Genomic DNA, 25,005 nt, shown 5'->3' with positions numbered 1-25,005 from the left:
CGGACGTATCAACCTGTATCTTCATACTACCCTCTTCTGCGATATAATCAGAGCCCTATGTAAGGGATAGTTTGGCTGAAGGGCGGTTATATTCATGAGCGGCGCGAGAGCAGAGCACGAGGGCGCAGACGCGCGTCTTATGGATTTTGCCCCCCTCCCCTCCCTCCCTCGCGCATCGGGGGTGTATAGCGAGTAAGGGTCCTGGTGGTGACCTGGTGGATACCTGAGGGGAATAGAGGGAGGAACGCGGCCGCGAAAGAAAGAAGGAGCGATGCGCGGAATCAGCCCGCGGAGGGAGGAAGTGGCGATGGAGGAGAAAGAGAGAGAGAGAGAGAGACAGAGAGAGAGAGAGAGGGAGAAGAAGGAAGAGGAGAGGACAGGAGGACCCACCACCGAAACGGCAGAAGCGACGGGTTGGGCCGGCCGTCTACAACAACGCGTGACCTGGTATCGCGGGGATGAACAAGTCCGCGCATCCCCTCGCATACGACTTGGCCGAAGGGCTTTGACATGTGACCGAAGACGAGTGTATCATCTGGGTGTATCCGTCCGAGTCGGCGTCTGCGAATTTTTACGAGAACTTCGCGATCAACCACGTGGCGATTTGGTGAGTGATTTTTTTTTCTTTTTTTTTTTTCAAAGAGACCTTTTTAAAGGGATCCTATGTGTCAACGAGGGTGCCTAGATAGACACGAGGGTATCTTTATAATCTTCTATCTTTATAATATTCCTCGGATGTTAGATGAATAGAGAGAGAAAGAGAGACGATTCTCTATGCGTGACCGATTGCGGCGTCTACGTATACTTTTATCAGTATCATATTTTACATTGTATATTCGGTAAAATTTTATTTATGAAGATTTTTTTGAGAATACGTGACACGTTACATGCGTGTCTTTATCAAAATGTGAGTAGTAATAAATGTTTCTTTCAGGTCGATCTCTTTTTCAGGAAAATTTAGAGAAAGAGTCGATTGCGAAGTTAAGGATTATTGAAAATTAGTTAAAGAGAACTTATCAAACACATTTGATCGATCATGCTGTGACTAGATAAATCTTTCAATCACTTTCAATTTAATGTTAACATGGCAAAATTTCATATGAATTTGCGACATATGAATATTTTGGACCTTATTTGAAATGTGCTTTCTGTCGCTTGTGCTGTTTATATTGATTAATTTTATGCGTCGAAAATATGTAATGAAAAAAATGAAAACGTAATAAAGTCTTGTATACAAATACTATAACGTCTATCAAAAAACTGTAAACATCACGTTACAGTATTTCAGCGCAATGTGTTGTGGAATTTGGAATATATAGATAAAAGGTCAAATAAATTTGATTTATATATAGAGAAAGTCGATAGAAGCTTCCTTTTGTATCTAAATAATTTGTAACAATCGAATCATTACATGTACGATTACATTACATAACGATTTTATTAAATTCAGTTACGACGAAATTGTTAGATTGTATAATAATTCGTTGTAGCTGAATTCAATTTTGACTTCAATTTTCGCTAACAAAAATTGGGAGGTACAAAATATTTTATTGCTCGGATAAATAATATTCTTCGATCTAAAAAAAAAAAAATAATAAAATAAATTGATCATCGCTATGTCTATAAATCTCTAATTAATTATTTCAGTTTATTAAAACAGATAAATTTAAATTTTATTTAATAATTCAATTTTCATTAACAAGAACTGGGAGGTACAAATATTTTATTGCGCGGATAAATAATATTCTTTAATATAAAAAAAAAACAATAAAATATAAATTGATCGTTGCTACGTCTATATGCCTCTTTGTAATTAATTATTTAATAATTTAATTTTTATTAATAAAAACTGGGAGGAATAAAATATTTTATTGCTCGGATAAATAATATTCTTCGATATAAATAAAAAAAAAAAAAAATAAATTGATCATCGCTATGTTTATAAGCCTCTTCGTAATTAATTATTTCAGTTAATTAAAACGGATAAGTTAAAATTTCATCCAATTTTATAACACGTTCTCACACAGAATCCTTTCCATTCGAAAAACAATTTTGTGAATTTTCGACACAGGTAGCTCATTTCGCGGTAGTTTCAAGCGTCGCGAATTTGTCACTGATGGTCTCGTCGCATAGTTAAGGAAATAGTTCCGCTTATATTTCGCAGCCCTCTTTATGTTGTCGTAAAGTTTTTCTCGATCGTGCTTATACCCTCGAACACTTCTTTATTTCGCAACTCGACGCGTTGTCACGAAGCCTCGAAGACCATAACATTGTCATGAACTTTCTCAATGCGTATGCATCGAGCTGCATTTCTAGAATCGCAAAATATATCAACATTTTATTAGAGTATTATATTTTCAATAGATTGGAAAATAGCAGCGAGAAATGGATCAATGGAAACGCAAGTGAATTGGAAACGCAAAAGCGATATAAGCGAAAAGAGTTCGATTTATCGATTAATATTGTTAACCGAGATACAAAATTTCATGTGAATTAAAAAAAAAAAAAAAAACTTATGAACATATTATATTTGCTGATATTGGAAAAAAGTAATATGAAATATAAGAAAAAAAATATATAATGAATAAGTGAAAAATGTTTCTTGACACTTACATCTTTCTGCATTTTCAGCATCGAAGGCACAAACCTAAAATCAAAATTTGATTATAAATTTATGCGTTTTAAAAAATTGAAATAAATATATTATATGAGAAAATGTAAGAGATAAGGAAGAGATAGGAGTGGAAAAAAATAATATTTTTTGTTAACGTAACGAATGTAATTACGTGGCCAGCTTAATCTGCATCTATGCGCATCTCGATCGAGGGGTGAGTGAGACACGCGATGAGGCTACCAGAAAAAACATTGACGTTTCGCTGCGAGAAGTTCAATGCTTACGATCGCGTGCCGTAGACCGAATACTTATATATCAGAGTATATATATGTTGATTCGACTCGAATATACTTTGGCGCGTTTGTCGTGGTGATCCGATACGGAAGGCGGTAAGGCCTGGCGTGGTTGCTACACCGTGGAAGTATATAATACAGAGGGGAGAGAATTGGGGGTGTGTGGGCGTGAAGGTTGATTCATGCTGGTATAGTCCACTTTGTGACTGTACCTCGATAAAGGCGATGGTAGCACCGGTACAATTTATTCGCAAATTTTCAAGCAACCTCGTCGTCGTTGCTATACGAAAGCAGCTATTTTCTCAGAAAGCCAAAGGGAATATAAGATAAAGTCTCGTGCGGAGCATTATGTAGACACAATGTTTTATCGGCAACCATATTGTTCGCATAAATTCAGAGAGAGAGAGAGAGAGAGAGAGAGAGAGAGTGTCACGTTCTTTTAAAATATTTTTAAGAAACATAAGAAGGGCAAGAAAAAAAATCTCTACCCGATCCTCCCGATTTCGTAATTTTTAATTTAATTTTTCAAACTACACTAATTTTCATCAATCTGCTATTCATAGAATTATTCATTTTACAGATATGAACGATATATCTTTATTAAATTATTCCGATATTTTGTCTGCTAATTTTTGTTAATCAAATTTTTTCCGCTAATGATGAATAATTATTTTGAAATATATTTGCAAGACGTTCGCATATTTTTGTTTATAAAATTATTGAGTTTTATTAATTTATTAAATTTTTATTAATTTATTAATAATAATTAAATTATGAAAAACGTAAGTAATATAAAATATCGCTATATATTTTTTTATTTCATAATGTTCGTGTCAAAACAACGTTTGGCAACGAACACCGCCGAATCGGTGAACAATTTGCAAACGCAAATGGCACACAAAACTCACTTAAATCATCAGACAGGTCGGTCAAAGGTTAATTCTAAAGCACAAGGGGAGAAGAGATTGAGGAGCAAATTTGAGGTAAACCAGAGTATTCCCAAATTGTGCGGCAATCACTGAGCAATTCCGATCGGATATATACTATAATACCCGCTTCCAATTATTTCGAATATTTCCCACAAGTATTCTAAATTAATTTGCGCGTAATTTAATTTGTGCCGATTTTCGCGTAATGAATTGATCGGTTTATATCAATATGCACAAGCGCGTGGCTATGCAAAATAGAATCAGCACAATGAACGTTCTTTCCATTCTTATAACGGATACGAAGTATTTCACGTCTGTGAATATTTAATATTTTATTTTTATATGCAGATATAATGTATATTTATATTTTTAGATATTAGATAAAAAGAACATATACATCGTTTTTTTCCAATTTGTTATGTACTTATTTATTGTTTCTAATTTTTAATACAATAAAAAATTAATCAATAATGTTGGTCATATTATTATTTTTTTTTTTTGACAATTTGCGATATCGAATTAATTGTATACATTTAACATGTCCTATTTATAGCATAACTTTAAATCGTACATTTATTTAAATGTAGATTTAATATCGTATCCAAATCTATTTAGAATAATATTTAAAAACTACAGATGACTTATCTATTAAAAAAATTCACTTTTCATAATATATATAAAGATTATCCGATATATATATATATATATATATATATATATATATATATATATATATATATCAAGATTATATATCAAGAAGATCCGATAATATATTATCATATATAAGTCAATATCAACGTTTATTCAATTTTATTGTACATTTGTCGTTACCCAAAATTTATTAATTTAGTACACGAGTTTCTCTTGGTAATTTTTTAATTTTATAAATATATAAATAAAATTTTTCACCATTCAAACAATGTACGTTTTATCCATTTCAGCAATACATATATGAATAAAATATCGTTATTAGTGAATTTAGAGTGCTCTGGCCACTAAAAATTATTTGGTAGAGGTCGTGTGTGACAAATGGCTTGGTATTTTAATTGGAGCTTGTTAGTCTCTATTATATACAACAATTTAACCGATACCATTTTCGCTCTTTATATAATTTCAAACAAAGACAAATTTTAAAAATATGTCCCTAGATACATAAAAATATATTATTTTGAAAATATTTAGTTTAAAAAAATTAAATATATATCTTAGATTCTACTTTTAGAACCGGTTTTTTTAACGTTACAAATATGCTTAATTAATCTTTTTTATTAAGCGAATAAATTTATTTTTAGTTTAGCAAATATAATACTATTTAACAAAAATGCAATCTATTCCTTGTTGCATGAAAGAGTTCATACATTCAATCATAACACATTGTTATGCATAATTAAAATTTTCTAGAGAAATTATCGCGAAATTATGTAGATATTATTTTGATTAAGGAAAAATCGCGTCATTATTACCAAATCTGTAAAGAATCACGATTGATTGCAATCGAAAATTATTTCAAGAGAATCGATCAATGATTGCTGATCAATGGCTTTTTCAATAGCTTGCAAAAATTTTGAACAGATCACGGAACTTATTGTTAGTACATTAATCCGTTCCTATTATACAATTTTTGACATAGTTTCTTTCCCTCTTCCTCGCCTTTAGTATCTCTCTTTTTCTCTCTCTTTCCCTCTCTTCTCTTTCTCTCTCTTTCTTCCTTTGTTTCTCACATCTTCAAGAGGTAGCCTAGGAATAGATTCTGGTTTCTAGAACGTTAATTGTATACTCAAAATAAAGCCACATCAGATATAAAGCTACATCACATTCAAACATATTCGTAATCATTGAGAATTACACTTTGAGCTACGTAAGTAGAAAAGGAAAGAACTTGACCAGATTTAGAGATTTAGAATTAAAAAAAATTAACATATATGTGTTCTTAAGCTTGAGCAATTTTTGATCTTATATCGTACATTATTAAAATTGGGAAATTTTCGCGCGACAGCGGGAATAATATATAATTCAGAAAGTGCAGCAGTGTGTTTAGCAATATGAGATTTAAATTATTTTGAAAAAAAAAATTATACGTGAAATATAGAAAGCATTTTTATTTTTTCAATAAAATACTTTTTTTTTTTAAAGACAAATATAATTTTAAGCCGCTATTGAATTTGAAGACGTATAATTTATAAAAGTCACTCGAGTTTAAATAATGCTATATTAATGTTCTCTAATTCTTGAAGTCGTTTTTCTCGAAGATGAAAATTTGTGTACAAATTTATCGATTTTTCATACAGAATCATTTCCTTTTACCAATAATGAATCATTCTATTTATTTTACCTATTTATCATGGCTTTATGTCTGATCGTGAAAAAAGTGTCGATTCTCAATGTAAAAAAACTGCGAGAAGAATATACGTATTTTATACGTACTAAAGATAGTGAAAATCTCTAAAGAGTTGGAATTAAGTTCGCTGATTAATCAGATCGAGTCATCGTGTAAAAAAAAAAAAAAGGGAAAAAAAATATCTCGGCTTCCTTTATCTAAGTGCCGAATCTCTTTGTAGCGGTCATCCGGAAATGATTCAGAATTCTCTACGGTCGCTGATCTGGGTTATCTCATGATCACAATTATTATAATAATAATGACGCGGTTGAACTATTCGAAATATTTTCAAATTATTCGATATAAAATAAAAATTGTATTGCTTAAAATGAACGTCACATGAAAGGAAAAACTATTAGAATAGACATAAGCGCACAACGAGCATAGTCATAAATGCACAATTAAACGCAATGTAAAAAAAGAACGATAAATTATCCTAATATGCAAATACGATAATAACAGAAGAGACGATTTTTAAATCGCCGAATTTAAATCGCGAGATTTACGATATTACAATCTGTAAACTTGCACATGTCATCGTTAACAAATGTAATAAAACGATTCCGAGGCGATTTAAATAACTATATGTCAGTACTTATCTGCGTTGACAGCCGCCATATATACATGTGTGTATGTGTGTGTGTGTGTGTGTGTGTATTGCGATTACCGTAGATTTATTACCCGCATGTACATTATACGGGATAACGATAATAATAAAGCTGACGAGACTTATTATTTCTAATTTCTATTAATGTTTAATTAATCGTTCCCGTCGCGAGCAACAATTCTTATTGTTAGAGCAGAGACAAAAGAAAATTAGATGAGTAAAATGAATATCCGAACTCTTCGTCATCGATTCGAAATAAGTTTGGCGTTTAATTCACGACACAGTGTAGAAGTATGTCAATGCGATTACGTGATGCCGGACAGTTATTTTATTATGCGTGAATTTTCATCGGATGCGGATGACAATGTACGCGCGTGGGGCGTGACGAGTAGAGAGCAACTTTTTGCGTTTTCACGAAACTAACGGCCGGAACAAAGTAAAGGAACAATATTTATTTACGTTTACATATAACAATCCCGCATATTTTTCCTCCTTTTTTTGTTTATATAAATTATACAAGACTACAAGGAAAAAATATTTTTTTTTTACGCGACACGCTGGCTACTGCTTTTTTTACGGCAGTGGCAAGACTTTATGGAGCAATCTTTATCTTCCATTCGATAGTTCCTTATGAGATAACGTTATTATGTTATTGTATTACGCGAGCATTCGACTTTGTCCACTAGCTGTGTCAGCTGTGATTTATGTAAATAAATTTTCAAATAAATTGAAATGATTTTATCACAGTCTTTGATAATAATTATGATGACATATAATTCTGCAAAATAAATAAGATCATTTTAATCAATATTTCTTTATCTGGAAAAATATTTTTTATTATCTAATTTATTTGATTGTTAATTCTGTTTCAAAGTTAAAAATCATCTGCGTGCGCAATCTTTTAAAACATTATACTCGTGCGCATATGTATATATATATATATATATATATATATATATATATATATATATATGTGTGATAAGAACTGCTTTGCCACGTAATATAAATAGGCACACACTGATAAATAAGCATAGCTCTTCCGAAAGATAAATTACTTGCTATGAATAGACTTAGCTTTTTATCGCTTTTTGTTGGAAACGAAACAAGCAACCGTTTGATGAAACTAGAAAATAGCAAAATTTCTCATGCGAGCGCATGTCCAACGAACGATTTCGCGACCATTCGTGTTATCGTTATCGGCCCGCATCCTCATTTAAGGCGCTTTCGACGACACTTAGAGACGAGTCACATTTACTGACAGCTCATACTACTGATTCATTCTTCTTCTTCGACCATGTACGTGCATAAGTGTAAGTCGAAGTTCGTGTTGTTTACGATGTTATCGGAATCGCAATGAAAGCATGTATAAAATAAAAGGAAGTGATGTACGGGATCGTCATTCAAATTTGTGAGATGAAAAATGTTCGATAAAAACTCGTCTATATGTTGAATCGATTTGCGAGAGATGCGTTTGATCACAGATCAACACACAATATTATACTTAATGAGCTTATCTTTTATTCATTTTTGTATAGAGGAAGCATGACAGTTACATTGAGAACAATGCAAAATTGCAAAAGAATGTTATAAGAGGAAGAAGACTCAATAAGCAGTCAATATGAATGGAAATAAACGATCAATATAGAGGAAATAACATGTAGAGACTATTTTTAGTAAAAAATGGGATAAAAAAATTCCCAATAATTATTTATATTCATACATTAAATATTATTTTATGGCGTTAAATTTTCCTAATATATACATTGAATAATAAGTATGCAAACTGCTTATATTAAAAAATTATGCATGCGGTAATTAATAATAATTAAAAATTAATAATTTAAATAAGATAAATTTCGTTTTATGTAGTTACTAACTATGTAATTTTTAAATAATATGGACGAAGGAGGAAAAAGAATACTTTCGTTAATCGAAACTTCGTTTGTCTATTAATACAATTTTAATAAATCATATAATTGTCACGTAGGATTTATCTGATAAGGCAATTGCATCCGTACACGGTAAAGTACGGATTATAAAAATATTGTGTTATAAAAATTTGCCGATTAAATTTTTTCGCAGAGATTTTCTTCTATAAAAAAATCTTTATGAAATAACGCTCGATCGCTCTCGATCTCTTTACATTGAACCGATCCATGCTGAAGTAATGAGAAGCAAAAGCGCTCACGTTTCATTAGATCTTAAAAGTCGAAGACTTTATTGCCATCATCAAAAATACGCCAAAGCTTTATGTCAAGTTGGACCCGTGTTACAATGTAAAATTTTATTTTGAAGTTTTATTACTAGAATTTATTATCGTATGTTATTATTACATGTGCAAAAAAAAAATAGTTTTATCACATAATGATTTTTGTATATTTAAGCAATACATATATAATTATAATGTTACAGCTATTATAGTGTTACGTCGCGTCGTTGAGCAATATCAGCATTGCCCTTCCGGGCATGTAAATAAAATAACCGAGTTAATCTCACACAGAATCAGATTGCAGGGTAAATTTGTCGTGTATGTATATTCGATATGGATCGATCGATTTTACATGACATGCGACAATCAAAAATTCTGAGTTTTATTCCGCACAGAAATAACTCGATGGTCGATGCTAAATATAAACGGAATAAATAAATGAAAGAACGCTTATCGCCAACCTTGATTTATGTCGATCCGCTACGAACTGACACTTTAGCGTTACATTAACATCTAATAATCCCCTTTTGCGGAAGCAGTATGGTGCGAGATATAAAGTAAAATCGCTCGTGTCAACGAGCGTGCCCGCACGCGACATCTGATCTCGAGTATCAATTTATCACGATCATATGGAATAATATGAAAATCGTCGAGAATTGTCGATGTATTGCGTCGTTTAATTATGAGATGTATAATTATCAATATCGTTGCCACGCCGAGGATCCCATTTCGACGCAATCGTCGAGATTGGCCTCGCAGAGAACGCACCCGTTGCTTGTCTAATCATCAAAGTGTGAGTATATATGATAGCGATATATATTTTGAAATGTCGATCTATCGTGGATGGAGTGTTCATCCTGCATGATGCATATTAGTTTGTCCGATCGATCCATTCGCGAATCACCATTCTATCGATTACTGTCCAAAAGGGTATTAGAATATTCGCGATAAGAACTTCAAAATTTCATATCGAATTAATTAATAAAGATTAATGGAAATTTCGATTGATCGAACCGACAAATGTATGTGTTTAAAAAATTATTACACGCGTTTCGCGCGCATATATAACGCGTTTCTTCGTCGCGACATCGACAGTTTCGAGGGTATTATGAAAAAGAAAGATAGTGACATGCAAAATTTAGAAAACAACGCGCGAGATAGAGATAGTAAAACAAAATTGATATCTTTACTTAAGTGGCTTGTTTGTGGACTTTATGTCTCGGTCTCGAAAGGCGCGATCTTAATCTTTAAAAAGAAAATGTGATAAATACAATATATTAAAGATAATATTAATTTAGAATTAAGAAAAGTATTGATTATCTTTAATATAAACTATTAGAAATTAAAAATTAACTTATAAAAATTAAATTATTAAAAATTAAAAATTAACTTATATGGAATATGTACATTGTTAAAGATTAGTGATAAGATAGTGATATAACAAGCTCGATAGCTCGCCGAGTGGACAGTAATACTCGACCCGTTCGTTCGTGCACAGGTTTTGCGACGATATTAGCGCGGGTAAGCACAGGATTTAACACCAGTGTGTGAAAAGAACGTAACCGGAAAAATCCAGATATCTGTGAATACGCGGAATCTTTTTGCGCGAACAGACGACACTTTACTTTAAATAATATATATATATATCGTTATACGCAAAGTTTGACGTGGAAAATTGAACGATCACGCCAACTGAGGAAAGATTCCGTAAGAAAAAGTCGCCGTTTGAAAAACTTTGCAGACGAAATTCTTTAAATAATTCTCGAAATGCACAGTAAACAGATTTTCGAATATGCGCGGTGCAACGTGGATCAATTCTTGGTTTGAGTGCGACTTTAATATTGGAAGACTAAATTGCGGACGCAATTTAGTCGGTGGAGAGCGAGTTTAATGTGATAAAATATAGTTCCCGATGGAACGAAAAGAGTGTAAAAATTCGCATTATTTACGTTTTCAATTTAGTGGAGTCGAATTCTCATTCAATCAACCACTCATCTCTTGTTGTATATTAGCGTTTTATTAATATTATTTTAATTAATATTAATCATATTTTTGTTACGAGGATCATATAAATATTGATTTATTATAAAATAATACGAATGTTATCTCAAATTATTTCTCCTCTATCTTGTTAAATCATTTCTATGTTAAATCATTTTGAAAAAAAAAAAAAAAAATAATCCTTCTTAAAGAATTGTAAAAAATTTAGGGAATCGAAAAATAAAGTTTTTTTTATTTTGTGAAAAAAAAAAAGATATATGTGTACGTGTGTTGGCACAAAGAAAAGTAGCGATGAAATTGTTGGGAAGATAAAGTATCAGAGGATATTAAAATAATGAATAAAATTTTTAACGCATGTATAATGTACGAGAGACTATATATACGGTATATTGCAAAGTGGATAGAACTTTTCACTCACTTGTGGGTGAAACTTTTCACTCACACGAGTAACGCTCGCTGGTGAACTTTATCGCGGTGTTCAAAGATAGAGCTATGAAAGCGTGTCGCAACGCGAACGGCGAATCGTCCATCGTTCACCTTTTCGCGAGCAGCCGGCAGGACGATTCGTTCACCATCGAGCGAACGGAGTTGTGGGCGAGAGGAGTTCGCGAGGAACATTTCCTAGGATGTTTCATTTTCCGAAACATTTCGCGTCTCGCGCAAACACGTACGCGAATGTAAGTGTATATATCGCTTTGCGAAACCGTATATATATATATATATATACTGTGTTTAGGTGAATACACGCGATACATACCGGATGCTGTAACCTTTGACATTCGCGCTAACGGACGTTGCCCTCGTAAATTTGGATGGACGTAGAAGACTAGTCGTGCAAAAAAAGAAGGCTACACGGTATCGCTGTGAATCGAATCATCGAGCTATGTTTTCCTTATCGTGTCATCCAAAAGATCAGACTAAAATCAAAGAAAATAAGAAATAAGAAATAATTATAAAATAAGAAAGAGTTATATGTGAAAAATGATGACTAAACTGTCAATCGTAACGTGCATCATTCACAAGATTGTAATGTATATTATACGAGAGAGAGAGAGAGATATGATACTTCCAAGAGACAGTTAAAGATAATTTCCTCGTAAGTAAATAATATTTGCAAACATAGCTCTCTCTGATGATACCTGATTCATAAATATAACATCATAAATATTTTGATGTAATAAATATACATCCGAAGAATAATATATGCTTTTAATGACAGTGGGCGTTAGGCCAAATCATGTTTCATTAAGATAAAGTGTTTGTAGAGAAAAAAAGATATCTGCTAAAATTCCTATTCATGTATTATACAAATTGAGCTTAGTGAAAACTATATATAATAATCTATATATAATAAACTATATATAATAAAGTAATTTGTAATCTGTAAAATTCTCAAATAATGTCTAATAATTGACGTACGTAATTTTAATTAATCAACTCTCTCATGCAAAACTGTTTAATAAATGTCAGATTATTCGCGCGCAAATATTTTATTCAAACGTACATATATATATATATATATATATATATATATATATATATATATTTTATATGATTTAAATGTAAACCGATGCTTGCATGTCGCATTGATTATTTATGATATAATCAAGGATACAGTTAGAACGGTATCTCGCGATGTAATTAATTTAATGATATCGAGCTTGGAGTAAAGAATTTTTTTTTTTCACGTAACGAATGAATATGACGAGAGGAAATTATATCGATAGATCGCAAGAACGTTTCCGCGTCGCGTGCAATTCACGGATCGTGTCTCTCGCGATATCTTTTCAATTCTGAAACCATCCAATTAAATGTAATGAAATCACTATATTTTTTATAACTCAATATATCCGCTGATATTTAAACATTAATTCAAAATAAGAATTCTAACGTTATAATTGCGAAGTTATAATGTTTCATTTCTTATTTCTTCTAATGATCAGAGTCAAAACGAGATTAAAAGCTTGTTTAAGGACAATGGAGTAATGAATTATCAAAGAATAATTTAATAATGAGTCATTTCAGCGTAAAAGGCTTTAAAAGTGATAATTATTACGTTGCGTAATTATGCGGAAATATTCAGAAGGCGGTGATTCCGGAAATTAACAAGGTTAGGCAATCTTATCAAATTCTCTGCCAGTGCTTTTGGATAACGTATCACGCGTACAAATGTATCTCAATGTACAGTGTTATATGTGTGTGTACATAAATAAACAGTGTTATACGTTCCGTTAAAAAAATGAATCAATTATTGACAATTCAAAATTGATCATTTTTGCTTTAATATAAATTACCCCGTTTTATTATATATATATATATATATATATATATATATATATATATGTTTATTAATAAATATATGATCTTCTAAAACCTAATAACCTTTTTAAAGTCTATAATTGCTCTCATAACACGACATGCTCTCATAATCGATAAATTTAGATAAAATATTGCATAATTATATTATATGTTGTAAAATAGTTATATTTAACTTTTTTGATATATATGCGCTTTATTTAGATAAATTTCTTTAAAGTTAAATTATACGTGCCATATTTTTTTTTGCAAAAAGTAAATGATATGAGATAATAGCGTAATTCAGAATTTATACTGCAAGAAATATATATAGGATGAATACATTCCCATGAAATTGCAATAAATTATAATATTCGAAAATAATATTCAAAAAAATGATAAAATAAAATAAAATGATATATAAATGCTATCCTTTTATACTAGTATTATACATTTATGCGTATTATACGTTATACTTTTGTTTCAAATAAATATATTTAAATGCATTAATCGATGTTTTTTCATGCTTTCTTGCACATAAAAAATTAAAATGTTCAACAGAAAAAAATATAAATGTATATTTTTTTTATATTAAACACACACATATATAAAATTTATTATTTAATAATATACATTAATAAATATATTAATTTCAGAGATATGTTTTTGAATTTTTTACGTTTGCGCAAAGCATCATTCACATGTTTCTCTTTCTCGTCTTACGCTTGCTTTCCAGCATTCATCAGTGTCTGTGTCAATCAGTCTCTCATTCATTCTTTATTAACTCTCGTTATAGCGTTGCCGAATGTCACGAAGCAAAGTGGCGCATGGCTAGATAAGGATCTCGTCGAGCTAGGGAAACCGGGCGGCATGGGTCTGCCGCGTTTCTCCCTCAAGAGATACTTTTTCTACGTGCTATGTCTGACGGGTACGCTGCTTGTCTTACTGAATTTACTGCAGAACGAGATATGGCACAGCGTACGACCACATCCTCCTGGTCAGTCCGCCGTTCGAACTGCCGGCGACGGGCCCAAGGTACGTTCTATTATGTGTAATTAATTAATAAAGTATAATTATTCAATTAAAAAGTTATAAAGAAAAAGGCCACGCAATGTATAATTAATTAATTAAGCACACTCGGCTCTATTATGCGAGAAGAATCATTTCATTATCTGACCGTATATTTCCCCGACCCAAGAGGGATGTATGTATATTATTCTGCGCTCCTTTATCATGTTTATCTGCAGCGGTGATTATAAATGTATATTGATTATATTAGATACAATATAATAATTGAGTCATCAATTGGATCAGATTGATATTACTTCGGAATAGAGATGATAAGCCAAGCATAAATTAATATTATCTAAAATAAGAATAAATATTATCTAAACAGTTAAGCCACTTCGATCAAATTCCGATTAATTTAATCGTTGATTAACTTACAAAGCGATCAATAATAAAATTTCTGACGATATAAGTCTCGTACATAATATAATACAAATTTGAAAATTCTTCGCCTTAGAAATTAATCAACGATTAAATTAATTGGAGTTTGATTGAAGTGGCCGATAATTGTTTGATATTGATTAAAAAATTGCAAAAATATCATCATAAAATACATATATACATATAAAATACATATATATATATATATATTTTTTTTTCCTTTATCCCGATACTCGTTGTTATAAAAGTGAGTGAACTTTTCTTAAGATTAAATCTCTGTAATCTTATTAGGCTCAGCTAAATTAGATCGTGCGCGCGCGATAAAAGAAGATACGTATAAGCGTCATCAGTGGCTATGCACACAAATTAAATCACAGATAAAGAAATAAAAAGGAATTTCGCTCGCAGATGAAACCCGATTGGCCTTTGAAATCGAAGAAGCCGACGATGCGAGTATTACGCACTCGGGAGCGAGTGAAGAAAAGACTTCCGTTCGAGGTACAGTCATTAAGTTGTAGCGCGTTAATTAATCCCAAAACGACAAGTGCACGGAAAAATATTTCAAAAAAATGAGACGTTACAAATTTATCGTATTCCATGAACATGTATCAATCTAAAAGAAATTTCCAAAGAGATAAAAAAGTATTTAAATAATGTAAATGTATTTAGATCTATATAAAAATATTCTATTATATATTAGATAGCTTTTGAAATCTTGCTTATCACTTTTTCCGTGTGTCGTCTCGTTTGTTCTAGCGTCTTTTATATAGTGCGTACGTTTTCTTTACAAACTTGTGGCTTCCTCTTTTTCGTCTGGCCATCCATAGCGCTAATATTATTATTTATCATAATTTATTGCCAAATGTACATTAAGAAGAACTGTAATGTTCCAAATCAAATATAAATAATCTTTTTATAAAGTTCAGTAAATAAATTAAATGGAAAAGTGTTATTTCAACATTAAAAAATTGCATATTTTAATTTATTTAAAGTATATTTTAATTTATTTTAATTTATTTAAAGTAATTTAATATATATATATATATAATATTAATATATTTAATTAATAATATTTTCATATTATTTGAAACATCCCAATAATTTATTTGAAGCTTAGTTTGTTAAGTAATCTAAGAAAAGTAATCTAAGAAAAGTTGTGTCAATAAAACTCATAAAATAATTATAATCGAAACATCAAATGAAAATTAAATTCATATTATATATGCGTTAGTATTGCTTAATAGTTTAGATGCTTGCAATCGTATATAAATCTAATTTTTAATCATGCATAAATATCGAGTGCGGAAATGTCAACACTTTTATGTCACTTTTATGTCACTTTCTGCAGCATTTTGTAAAAATATACATATGTCAAAATGAAAGATGCTTTTGTCTTTACGTCCATTACATCATACTTCGAGATAATCATCGTTTAATTGAATGCATGAATTTTTATGTTTGCTGATGGAAGTAATATAAGAAATGTACATTTAAAACTTATCCGAATGATTTAAATTACAAAACTATAGAGCGTGACAAAAATATAGAGCGTGTATAAAAGAGCTACATAAATATTCATTTCAATTAAGCCACAGACGATTATTTAAATTTTGTGGATAGCAAGAAAGTGTAATGTAAATATAAATCAAGTCATTCTAAATCAATTATATGCAAATCTATCATTAATATCACTATAAAATTTTTGAATGCTATATTGTTGCTAAAATTCTCCAGTTTAAGAACATAAAAATGATAGCGCGTCGCTCAGTAGCAATTTCTTTAGTAGCAGCAGAGAATAATACAGGTATGCGATTATCTTTTTTAATATTTATATGTACATTTTCATTTTCAAAGGCATTGATTATAAACGGAACCAGTTTGGGCGAAAACTCGATAGACCTGGATCCAACGCGAAGACCTTGGTACCTGAAAGGAGGAACCAGAAGACCTTTTCCAGCGAGGAGAGCTCGCAATACTGGCCGAAGATTGGCTCAATTGTGGCCAGAGGAAAACGCTTACGATGATCGCGTGACGAATCAGGTAATCATTGTAATTAAAAATTAAGAATGTAAATATAAGGGATTTACTTATCTCTGTCAAATTGAAAGATATCAAAAGATATATATATATATATATATATATATATATATATATATATATATATATAACAAAATTTAAATGGTTCTCTGAAATATGAAAATGATCAATATTTCTTTTCTCAATGTCATTAATATTTTTAGATGCTATATATGCTTTCATTCTTTGCATATTATAATCGATATCAAGAGTTTAATTATAACATGACATTGAAATCTTTATTTAAATCTTGTTGCATATTTTATCTCGTCAAATTATTCAACAGAGATATTCAAATGTTCTATTTCGTGTGATTTTCTGTGATTCCACCTGCATATAAAGATTTACTTTTTCAATATCTTAAGAATTTTCCTAAATCTAAATATAAAAGTACGTACTCGATATATCTCAAATGATTCCGTGCCTATATTAACGGCGTAAATATTAATTTACAGTTAATGTTCGTGCCGCCCGATTACAACAGAACAAGCGGCGAGCATCCGCTCAAGAAGATAATGATTCCTCACGGAATGGCCGAGGCAAAAGTCGGTCCTGACATTTTCTTCCAGCAACGATGCCCGGTGAATACCTGCACGATCGTCCGCGACAATCCGGACAGCGCCGATCTCATTCTATTTAAGGATTACATCACGCACGTGGGACGAAGATCTAACAGTCAGGTATCCGCGATGAAATATCGATATTCTTGTTACTCGGAAAGAAATCACGTCGCTTTCGCTCCGTCGTTATCGATCCGCCGTAAAGTCGCATTAACTTAAATCACACGCGCATAAAGAATCTACTCTTTTTTTTTCCCTCAAATGAAAATTATGCAATTTTTTTTTTTTTTTTTTGACAGGTGTGGATGCTGTATTTTTTAGAGTGCCCTTATCACACGCAAAGCGTCAAGAATGCTCTCATCAATTGGACCGCCACATATCGGCGTGACAGCGATATAGTGGCACCTTACGAGAGGTGGCAATATTATGATTCCAGTATCACACAGATTCCACAAACGTTTAATTATGCGGCAAACAAAACGAAAAAGGTAAGACAATTAATTGGGAGGATCTCGATAAGAGAGGATCTCTATACAATTTAATAATTTGCGAATCAAGACAACGAATGAAGACAATTAATTGAGAGGATCTCGATAAGAGAGGATCTCTATACAATTTAATAATTTGTGAATCAAAGTGATTCCTAAGCAAATTTGTATTTTTGTAGAATAAACGTATACTAACAAACAATGAGAATCACTTTTGCCGCTTATACTTTTACAATCATATAATAAATAATTTATGAACTATATCTCTTTAGAAACGGATATCGAAAAACGCGCGTAGTTTTCGTTTTATTTAATTATGAATGAAAGCGAGATCATCCATTTTATCAAAGGAAAAGTACCAAAATTGACATATTTTATTTTTGCCCTTCAACCCTCTAAAAATTGAAAAATTTATACTAATATTTATTAAAAATATATCTAGTCTTTCTATTAAATTATATCTCAGTTTTAATAATATTATTTCACTTTCTTTTTTTGGGGACCAGGGAAGGAGGGAAATATTTCTTTTTCTCAAATAAATGAAAATTCAGATTCGAATCAGATTTATCGTTTTCCAAAACCGATAAAACGCTCTATCAATTCTCGGCTAAAAATAGAAATGTAGTCTCAGTTTTAAATAGACATGAAATTAAAATTCTCTTGACAAGTGAAAGAAGCGGCAAAGCAATGGTCGGGATCATCTCTTCGCTATTTTCTGTACTCTACTTTCTCGACACGTAATCGTGTATGCGTTATTTCCGTTCTCGCGTGGTAAACAGTATCGCACGTGATGTATGCACTCGTCCTTTTCTACTACTGACTGTTTAATCAGGTCGCCTGGTTCGTTTCCAACTGCCATCCCCGAAATCAGCGCATGAATTATGCCAGGGAACTCTCGAAATACATCCAGGTGGACATTTACGGTGCGTGTGGCAGTCTACGCTGTCCGCGATCGCAGTCGCAAACCTGCTTCGACATGCTCGACGAGGACTACAAATTCTATCTCGCGTTCGAGAACTCCAACTGCAAGGACTACATCACGGAAAAGTTCTTCGTCAACGGACTCGGGTATGTGCGGCGGTATTTGTTGCCCTCTTTCTCTCTCTCTCTCTCTCTGTTTTTCGATAAATAGAAGCGCGAGGTATTTCCACGAGAACCGTAAATGCAACTCGGTCGACCAAATGCTCCATCATTTCACCCAGACGTCGGCAATCTTTGCCAACTTCTGCGGCGTCGCGTGTTTCTCGAATAAGGTGGTTGCGTGCCAAGTCGCGTTACCTAGTCTCCCCTACTCGCTATAATGGACAGAAATGCCTGCGACTTTGGTGCGGTTTTAATTAAGATCCCCAGTGAGAGAGCGAGCCCGAGAGGAGGCTGGAGACGTTACGCGTCGAGTCACGTAAGGTCTTCTTTTGCGAAGAAAATACTCCCTGAAATTATTATTTCTTTCACAAGCCTATTTTTTCTTCCTTCGCAGACACAACGTGCTACCCATCGTGATGGGTGCCCATCCGACGGATTACGCGCGCAGCGCGCCGTATCGTTCCTACATCCACGTGGACGAGTTCGAGTCGCCCAAGGAGCTCGCCGAGTACCTGCATCGATTGGATCGCGACGACGATCTCTACAACTCGTACTTTCGCTGGAAGGGCACCGGCGAGTTCATCAACACGTACTTCTGGTGCCGGGTGTGCGCCATGTTACACGACGACCGTCCGCCCAAGTATTACAAGGACGTGAACGACTGGTGGCGGGGCGAGGGTGTTTGCACGACCAGCTCGTGGCGCGAGCACGACCTCACGCGTTCGCAGAGTCAGCGAAACACCTGAGGAGGAAGTGGCGCGAGGACGCGATCGAGAGGCTCTTCCGGCGGTGCTACCCGGCGAGTTCCCGTGCGTCTTGTCCGCCCGACACGTTGCTCAATATTCTACAAACGATTCCGATTCTTCCAAAATAGAACGACGCCGAGAAGAAGTTGAGCGATATCCAAGAGCGCGTGCCGCGTCTAACGACAGCGAATTGCTTCCGTCGTACACGACAGAGTGTTGGACACAATTACACACACAGTTCTAAGACGGGACCTCGGCGATGCGTGACCTCGCGCGTCCCCGTTTCTCGCGAATACTCTAGCCATCCTCCCCAAGGAAGGTATTAATAAGATCCTTCGTTGGCGAGATATATTACGCAATCTTTTTCCAGTTGGCTATTTTTCAGGGTGTTTGATAAAGAAGAAGAAGGTGTGCGATAAAGAAGAAAATTTCTTTTTTTAAATGAGTAAGTAGACTTTCCGTTTCAAAGAGAGCAGTTTACATGCCTAATCGTCGAATCTTCCAAAATAATGTTTCTATATGGCTTTTTTTTTCGAACTGTAAGCTGAAACGGAAATCACGAAAGATAATTTGAAGATGGCCATGAGAGACTGCTGAGGTCGTTTTATATCATGATAACATTTGCACGGGGATAGGAATTGTGACGCTCGTAAAAATTTGAAGAGCCCGTTAAAGCGTAGTGGAAACATATTAGATGACATGTATTGCAAGAATAAAGCGCAATATACATTTGTTCTCTAGAAGGACTCGATTTCCGCCGCACATTTAATATTGAATGCAACTGTCCGAAATAATACTTCTCAGAATTAGAATCACGCTATTAAATATACGATGAGGATATACGAATTAGTGTATGTATACAGAATTACATAGAGTTACATCGCGGATGATCTCCCAACTATGTATGCATTAGAGGACCAACTAACAAGAAACAGATTGGTTATTTAAATCGATAATTTCGATATTAATCGCTATCAAAAAAGAATTCTAAAAAACTAAGAAATAAAGCCTCCTATATATATATATATATATATATATATATATATATATAAATTAATTCTAATTAGATTTTATCTCAATAAAAGTTTAATTATATGAATATTTGACGTCGGAAAATTTAAACATTTGCGAATTTTTCACAAAACTTTTACAAAATGGAAATTGATAGCAAATTTACCATAAAAGCTGTAGTTGGGAGAACAATTGATTGACCTAAAACGTTATACGAAGAATTGCAATTCGATAATTGAGAGAGAATAAGCAACTGCGTGATTAGTGTGTGATTTAAGGAACAGCGGCGATTACATTCGTATGTGAATCATGTGTTTTGATGGGTTTCGTAAAATATTAAAAAGTAATTCGCGCGAGCTTTTAACGCGCGAGGATGGAAAGCTCGTAGTCGCTTTTCGTAGAGAGCGACGATTACTGTTCAGTATTTAATATTTATTGTTCCCTCTTGCATGAATTTTGCGAAAGAACTTTATCGTTGTATGTTGTGTAGGTGGCAGGAAAAATTCATGTGCATTCAAGTTGCATCACGTTTCTAGCGAAAAATTCTAGCGCGAGAACCTTACTTTTCCGACAATAATCATATATATTTCCTGCATATATGCTCACGTTTGTGTAGACGATTGCGAATTGTAAGAGAGAAATTCATGAAGATCGAACGGATACAATTTTTGAATGCAACTAGAACGTTAATTAGCATACAATCGATAATTGCATTTATAGTTTTATCTCGAAAGAGTGTATGTTATTTATTTCGCGAAACAGGATGCATTTGCTTCTAAACAGTGTAGCATTTGTCGAAAATAGCATTGCTCACAATAATAAGCTCATGGGATATTTAAGAGCTTTTCCCGCAAATTCTCGAGTGTACAAGAATTTTATTATTTAACATGTCATTTCATCGAAACTTTCTCAAAGTTCACGGAGAATCTAGTCAGGAAGAAGCTCACTTGAGGAGTATTTTCGAATAATTTATAATAATAGTATTATACGCAGAGCGAGAGTACCTGTTTGAATAATTCCTATACTATATTTTTCATTAAATTGAATTAATCTTGAATTTAATTAATTAGACTTTACATCGTCGAATAAAGTAATCGTATTCACTCCGTGGCTAGTGTCAATTCGAAAAACAACGACTTCCGCTTTGAACACTAGTCTAGCTCAAATGTAGTTCAAAAAACTTGAACCGCACCTTGGTCCAGAGAAAAGACAGAGGCACTCAAAAGACAAAACGCGGAGCGAAATATGTATATATATATGGAAAAAAAAAAAAACGCACGTAATGTACATGTAAAAATCACAATTGAGTCGCCACAAGGCAGGTTTAACCATCGCACTCGAACGGTTCCTACATTATAAATTATTCACAGTGCGCACAAGCAGCAATTAGGTATTTAGACAATTAACTTTAATTAAATAATTAATTAGTTAAATAATTAGTCGAATGACCGTACAATTTAACACCGAGAAGATGCGCATATCTTGAATAACATCTCGAATCTTGGTTTCTTCCTTTCATCATGCCTTAATAATATAGATTCATATTTTCCATTTTTTATATTACTTTAGGCGAGAATGATTAATTTTCACACCAATCGATACTTTATGTAATACAAGTTATTTAAATCAATTAAAATTTTTAATCGCTTTATATAAAGGATTCGCACGAAGAAGCATGTACATCTGATATTATAGTATTAGATCGACAATTTATTTATATTATTTATGAACTTAAATTTTTTTTTATAAATTCAAGATTGATGTTAATTTAATGATATTAATTTATATAATAATGGATGGTTTCAACGATGTTTTTAATCGCAATTGTTAAGTTTATTAACGATTGGTGCTGCTTGTAACGATTGGTGCTGCTGTACGACGTATATAAATAATATATATACGCCGACAACGACAAACTCTTGATTTTGAACGGCCAGCATAGTATCGAATAAGTATAGATACGTAGGCAAGTGAAAAAGGGCGCGGAAAAATAATGCTCGATGTCGAGATATATATATATATATATATATATATATATATATTATATCTGTGGCGAAATATGTGATAATTAATGTCTTTGAACATACCGTAATATTATAGAGTCTCTCGATGTGTGTGCGTGTATTTAATTACGTACGACATCTATTTTTAAACGACCTCGATCGATATTTTTTTGTCCGCCCTAAATTCAGTAATAAATATGAGATGTGTCATCACTTATTCTCTCGATAATTGCCCGTTGTCAATCTAGATAGCACGATGATTTGTAAATAATAGCATGTACGAGAACATTATGATACCCCTGTATGTAAAGAAGAAAGAAAAATGTCACCGCATGCAACGTTGAATATGTCGATCGTGATAGATAACAAGGATATGCGACACAGTATTTGCTCCGATACGTAAGGTCGATTCAAGTAATCGTTATATCGGGACAACAGATTTCGAATTCGGCAGAAAAAAGGCGCATAATAATATGTTAAACAAAAAGGAACAATCATTTTTTACAATCAGTTTTTCTGATGTTTATGATATGATTATCTCAGAATATCACACATTATAGTTTTGGAAAATTTGAAGTTTAAATAGTAAAAAAGTGTTCTTTTAACTTTAACGTATGTATATTTTATTTTTAAATTATGTCATATAAAAAAGTTTTTTGTTCCGTAAAATTAAATATTAGAAAATTAGAATATTAGAATTTTCTAGAAAAAAATTTCTACAGATTAAGATTAATAAAATTTTTTCAAAAATTTTATTAAACCAACTATGTATATCGCGAGAAGATTATAATTAATTCTAAGGTTATAGAATTGCAATTTTTTTAAATTTTACCATCATATATTAATTTTTTAATTTTGAATTTGTTAATTTTGACATTAGATTTGTACTTAGCGATATAAAAAGAAATAATATTTATATTTGAATAAATGTAAAATATTAAAAAATATTTGATAGACTATCTGTGATCCTTAATGATTTAATTAACAATTCTCTCACAATAGACGTGCAATATGTTTAATTAAAATAATTTTATAATCTTAAAAATAAAAACTTATTAATTTTAACGTTTACATGTTATTTTTGAAAGTCGAGCATTTTGTGATGCAATATATTAATTTTAGATAGAATAAAATGTTTATAATACATATTAGTGCTGCGCAGTTATAACATAATAAAGCACTTTAAAGTAGCCATTTTTTTTTACACAACTTTATCCTAAAATTATTTAATATTATGATATAACAGAGTTATTTTGTTAGCCGAAATTGTATTCAAAATAAAAAACTACAAGATTTTTAATCACTCTCTATCTTGGGTTTAGAGAAAAAAAAAAGTTAATTTTTGTCAAACCGTGTAATATCGTTCCATGTAACTCATTTCGAAATCAGAGTCATTACTCGGCTCATGATATCGGGAAGTTCAATATTGAATACAGAGTGTACATTCAGAGTATATATACAGTGCACATGTTTAATGTATATATTGACACGACTTTATATACCGATTTCGAAATCATAGTTTTAGCGTGCTGAATCCACATACTAATTTCGAAATCAGTTGTTTCGATGTAATGATTGCTCGGATCGATTTCACGTCTCGTTTTCCGAATCAAATACTACTTCGCACATCCTTAGTAGATAATGCATTCAAATCAATAATAAAAATTTGTAGATAAAAACGCGACGGAGAAAAAAAAAAACGTGGCTCGTTCGGGCGGAAGCGCGCTTATTATTTTTTTTATCGAGCGTAGCCTGCACTTAACGAGTTACGATTAGTGCCATAATGTCGTGAGAATCGTGAAGATTAATCAAAAAACGTGTCAAGTCGTTTCAACCATTCCAAGTCCACGCGCACGACACTTTCAATTATTCTAATAATTTTAGATGCGCATTCGCGCATAAAAGTTAATTATAAAATAACAAAATTATTCAAGTACTCAAGTTCAAGTATAATAATTGTGTTCGTAATTTCGTTGTTGAAAAAAGAAAATGTGAGTTTTCATCAAGATATTTTTTTATATTTTTATATTTATGCAATAAATCGCGACGACTGAGATTCGACGAGTAGCTCGTTTGTTTTCTTTTTTTCTTCTTTAATAATTTAATAAAATGTTACATGGATTCCGCGATTTCCATGCGTTTCGAATTTTATGATGTTCTATTGAGTATAGCAGTAATTAAATTCCATGTGTTCGTATCATACAATTGTATCAATGTTTATGCGCGTTCCTGACCTAAAGAATAAAAACGAACGCTATTCTTAA

General features: G+C 32.3%; 2 protein-coding genes across 11 annotated transcripts in view; one reads left to right on the top strand and one right to left on the bottom strand.

The window, feature by feature from the left end:
• Positions 1-25,005, bottom strand: part of LOC126854931 (uncharacterized) — a 129,702-nt gene that overhangs the window by 9,657 nt on the left and 95,040 nt on the right. For 2 of the 5 annotated variants that reach the window (XM_050602116.1, XM_050602115.1), the window contains 2 exons: positions 2,614-2,647; positions 2,024-2,312 (listed from right to left, as the gene is read on the bottom strand). The exons of 1 other annotated variant lie outside the window; for it this stretch is intronic. The gene's annotated coding sequence lies outside the window, so the exon portion shown is untranslated. Of the gene's footprint in view, positions 1-2,023; positions 2,313-2,613; positions 2,648-2,774; positions 2,792-9,490; positions 9,568-25,005 lie in introns of those variants that run through there. 2 more of the 5 variants (XM_050602117.1, XM_050602118.1) reach the window with 2 other exon arrangements.
• Positions 175-25,005, top strand: LOC126854938 (glycoprotein 3-alpha-L-fucosyltransferase A-like). Of its 6 annotated transcripts, none has more exons than XM_050602135.1 (8): positions 175-607; positions 14,122-14,360; positions 15,183-15,272; positions 16,629-16,814; positions 17,306-17,530; positions 17,710-17,898; positions 18,731-18,966; positions 19,376-25,005. In XM_050602135.1, exons 2-8 carry the CDS (start codon positions 14,196-14,198, stop codon positions 19,725-19,727), a joined length of 1,443 nt encoding a protein of 480 aa, XP_050458092.1. In that variant the 5' UTR covers positions 175-607; positions 14,122-14,195; the 3' UTR covers positions 19,728-25,005. The 6 variants fall into 6 exon arrangements, with proteins under 6 accessions (XP_050458092.1, XP_050458090.1, XP_050458091.1 ...); XM_050602133.1 differs by lacking the exon at positions 175-607 and adding an exon at positions 7,992-8,130; XM_050602138.1 differs by lacking the exon at positions 175-607 and adding an exon at positions 10,455-10,550.

The sequence above is a fragment of the Cataglyphis hispanica genome, chromosome 15 (assembly GCF_021464435.1).
Source record: "Cataglyphis hispanica isolate Lineage 1 chromosome 15, ULB_Chis1_1.0, whole genome shotgun sequence".
NCBI classification, from domain to species: Eukaryota; Metazoa; Arthropoda; class Insecta; order Hymenoptera; family Formicidae; genus Cataglyphis; species Cataglyphis hispanica.
This window is presented reverse-complemented; position numbering and strand designations above follow the sequence as displayed.

Excerpts from the sequence above, each read along its gene's own strand:
- LOC126854938 (XM_050602133.1), top strand. Across the intron at positions 16,815-17,305 it reads ATGATCGCGTGACGAATCAG|TTAATGTTCGTGCCGCCCGA; the intron begins GTAATCATTGTA and ends ATTAATTTACAG. Across the intron at positions 17,531-17,709 it reads GACGAAGATCTAACAGTCAG|GTGTGGATGCTGTATTTTTT; the intron begins GTATCCGCGATG and ends TTTTTTTGACAG.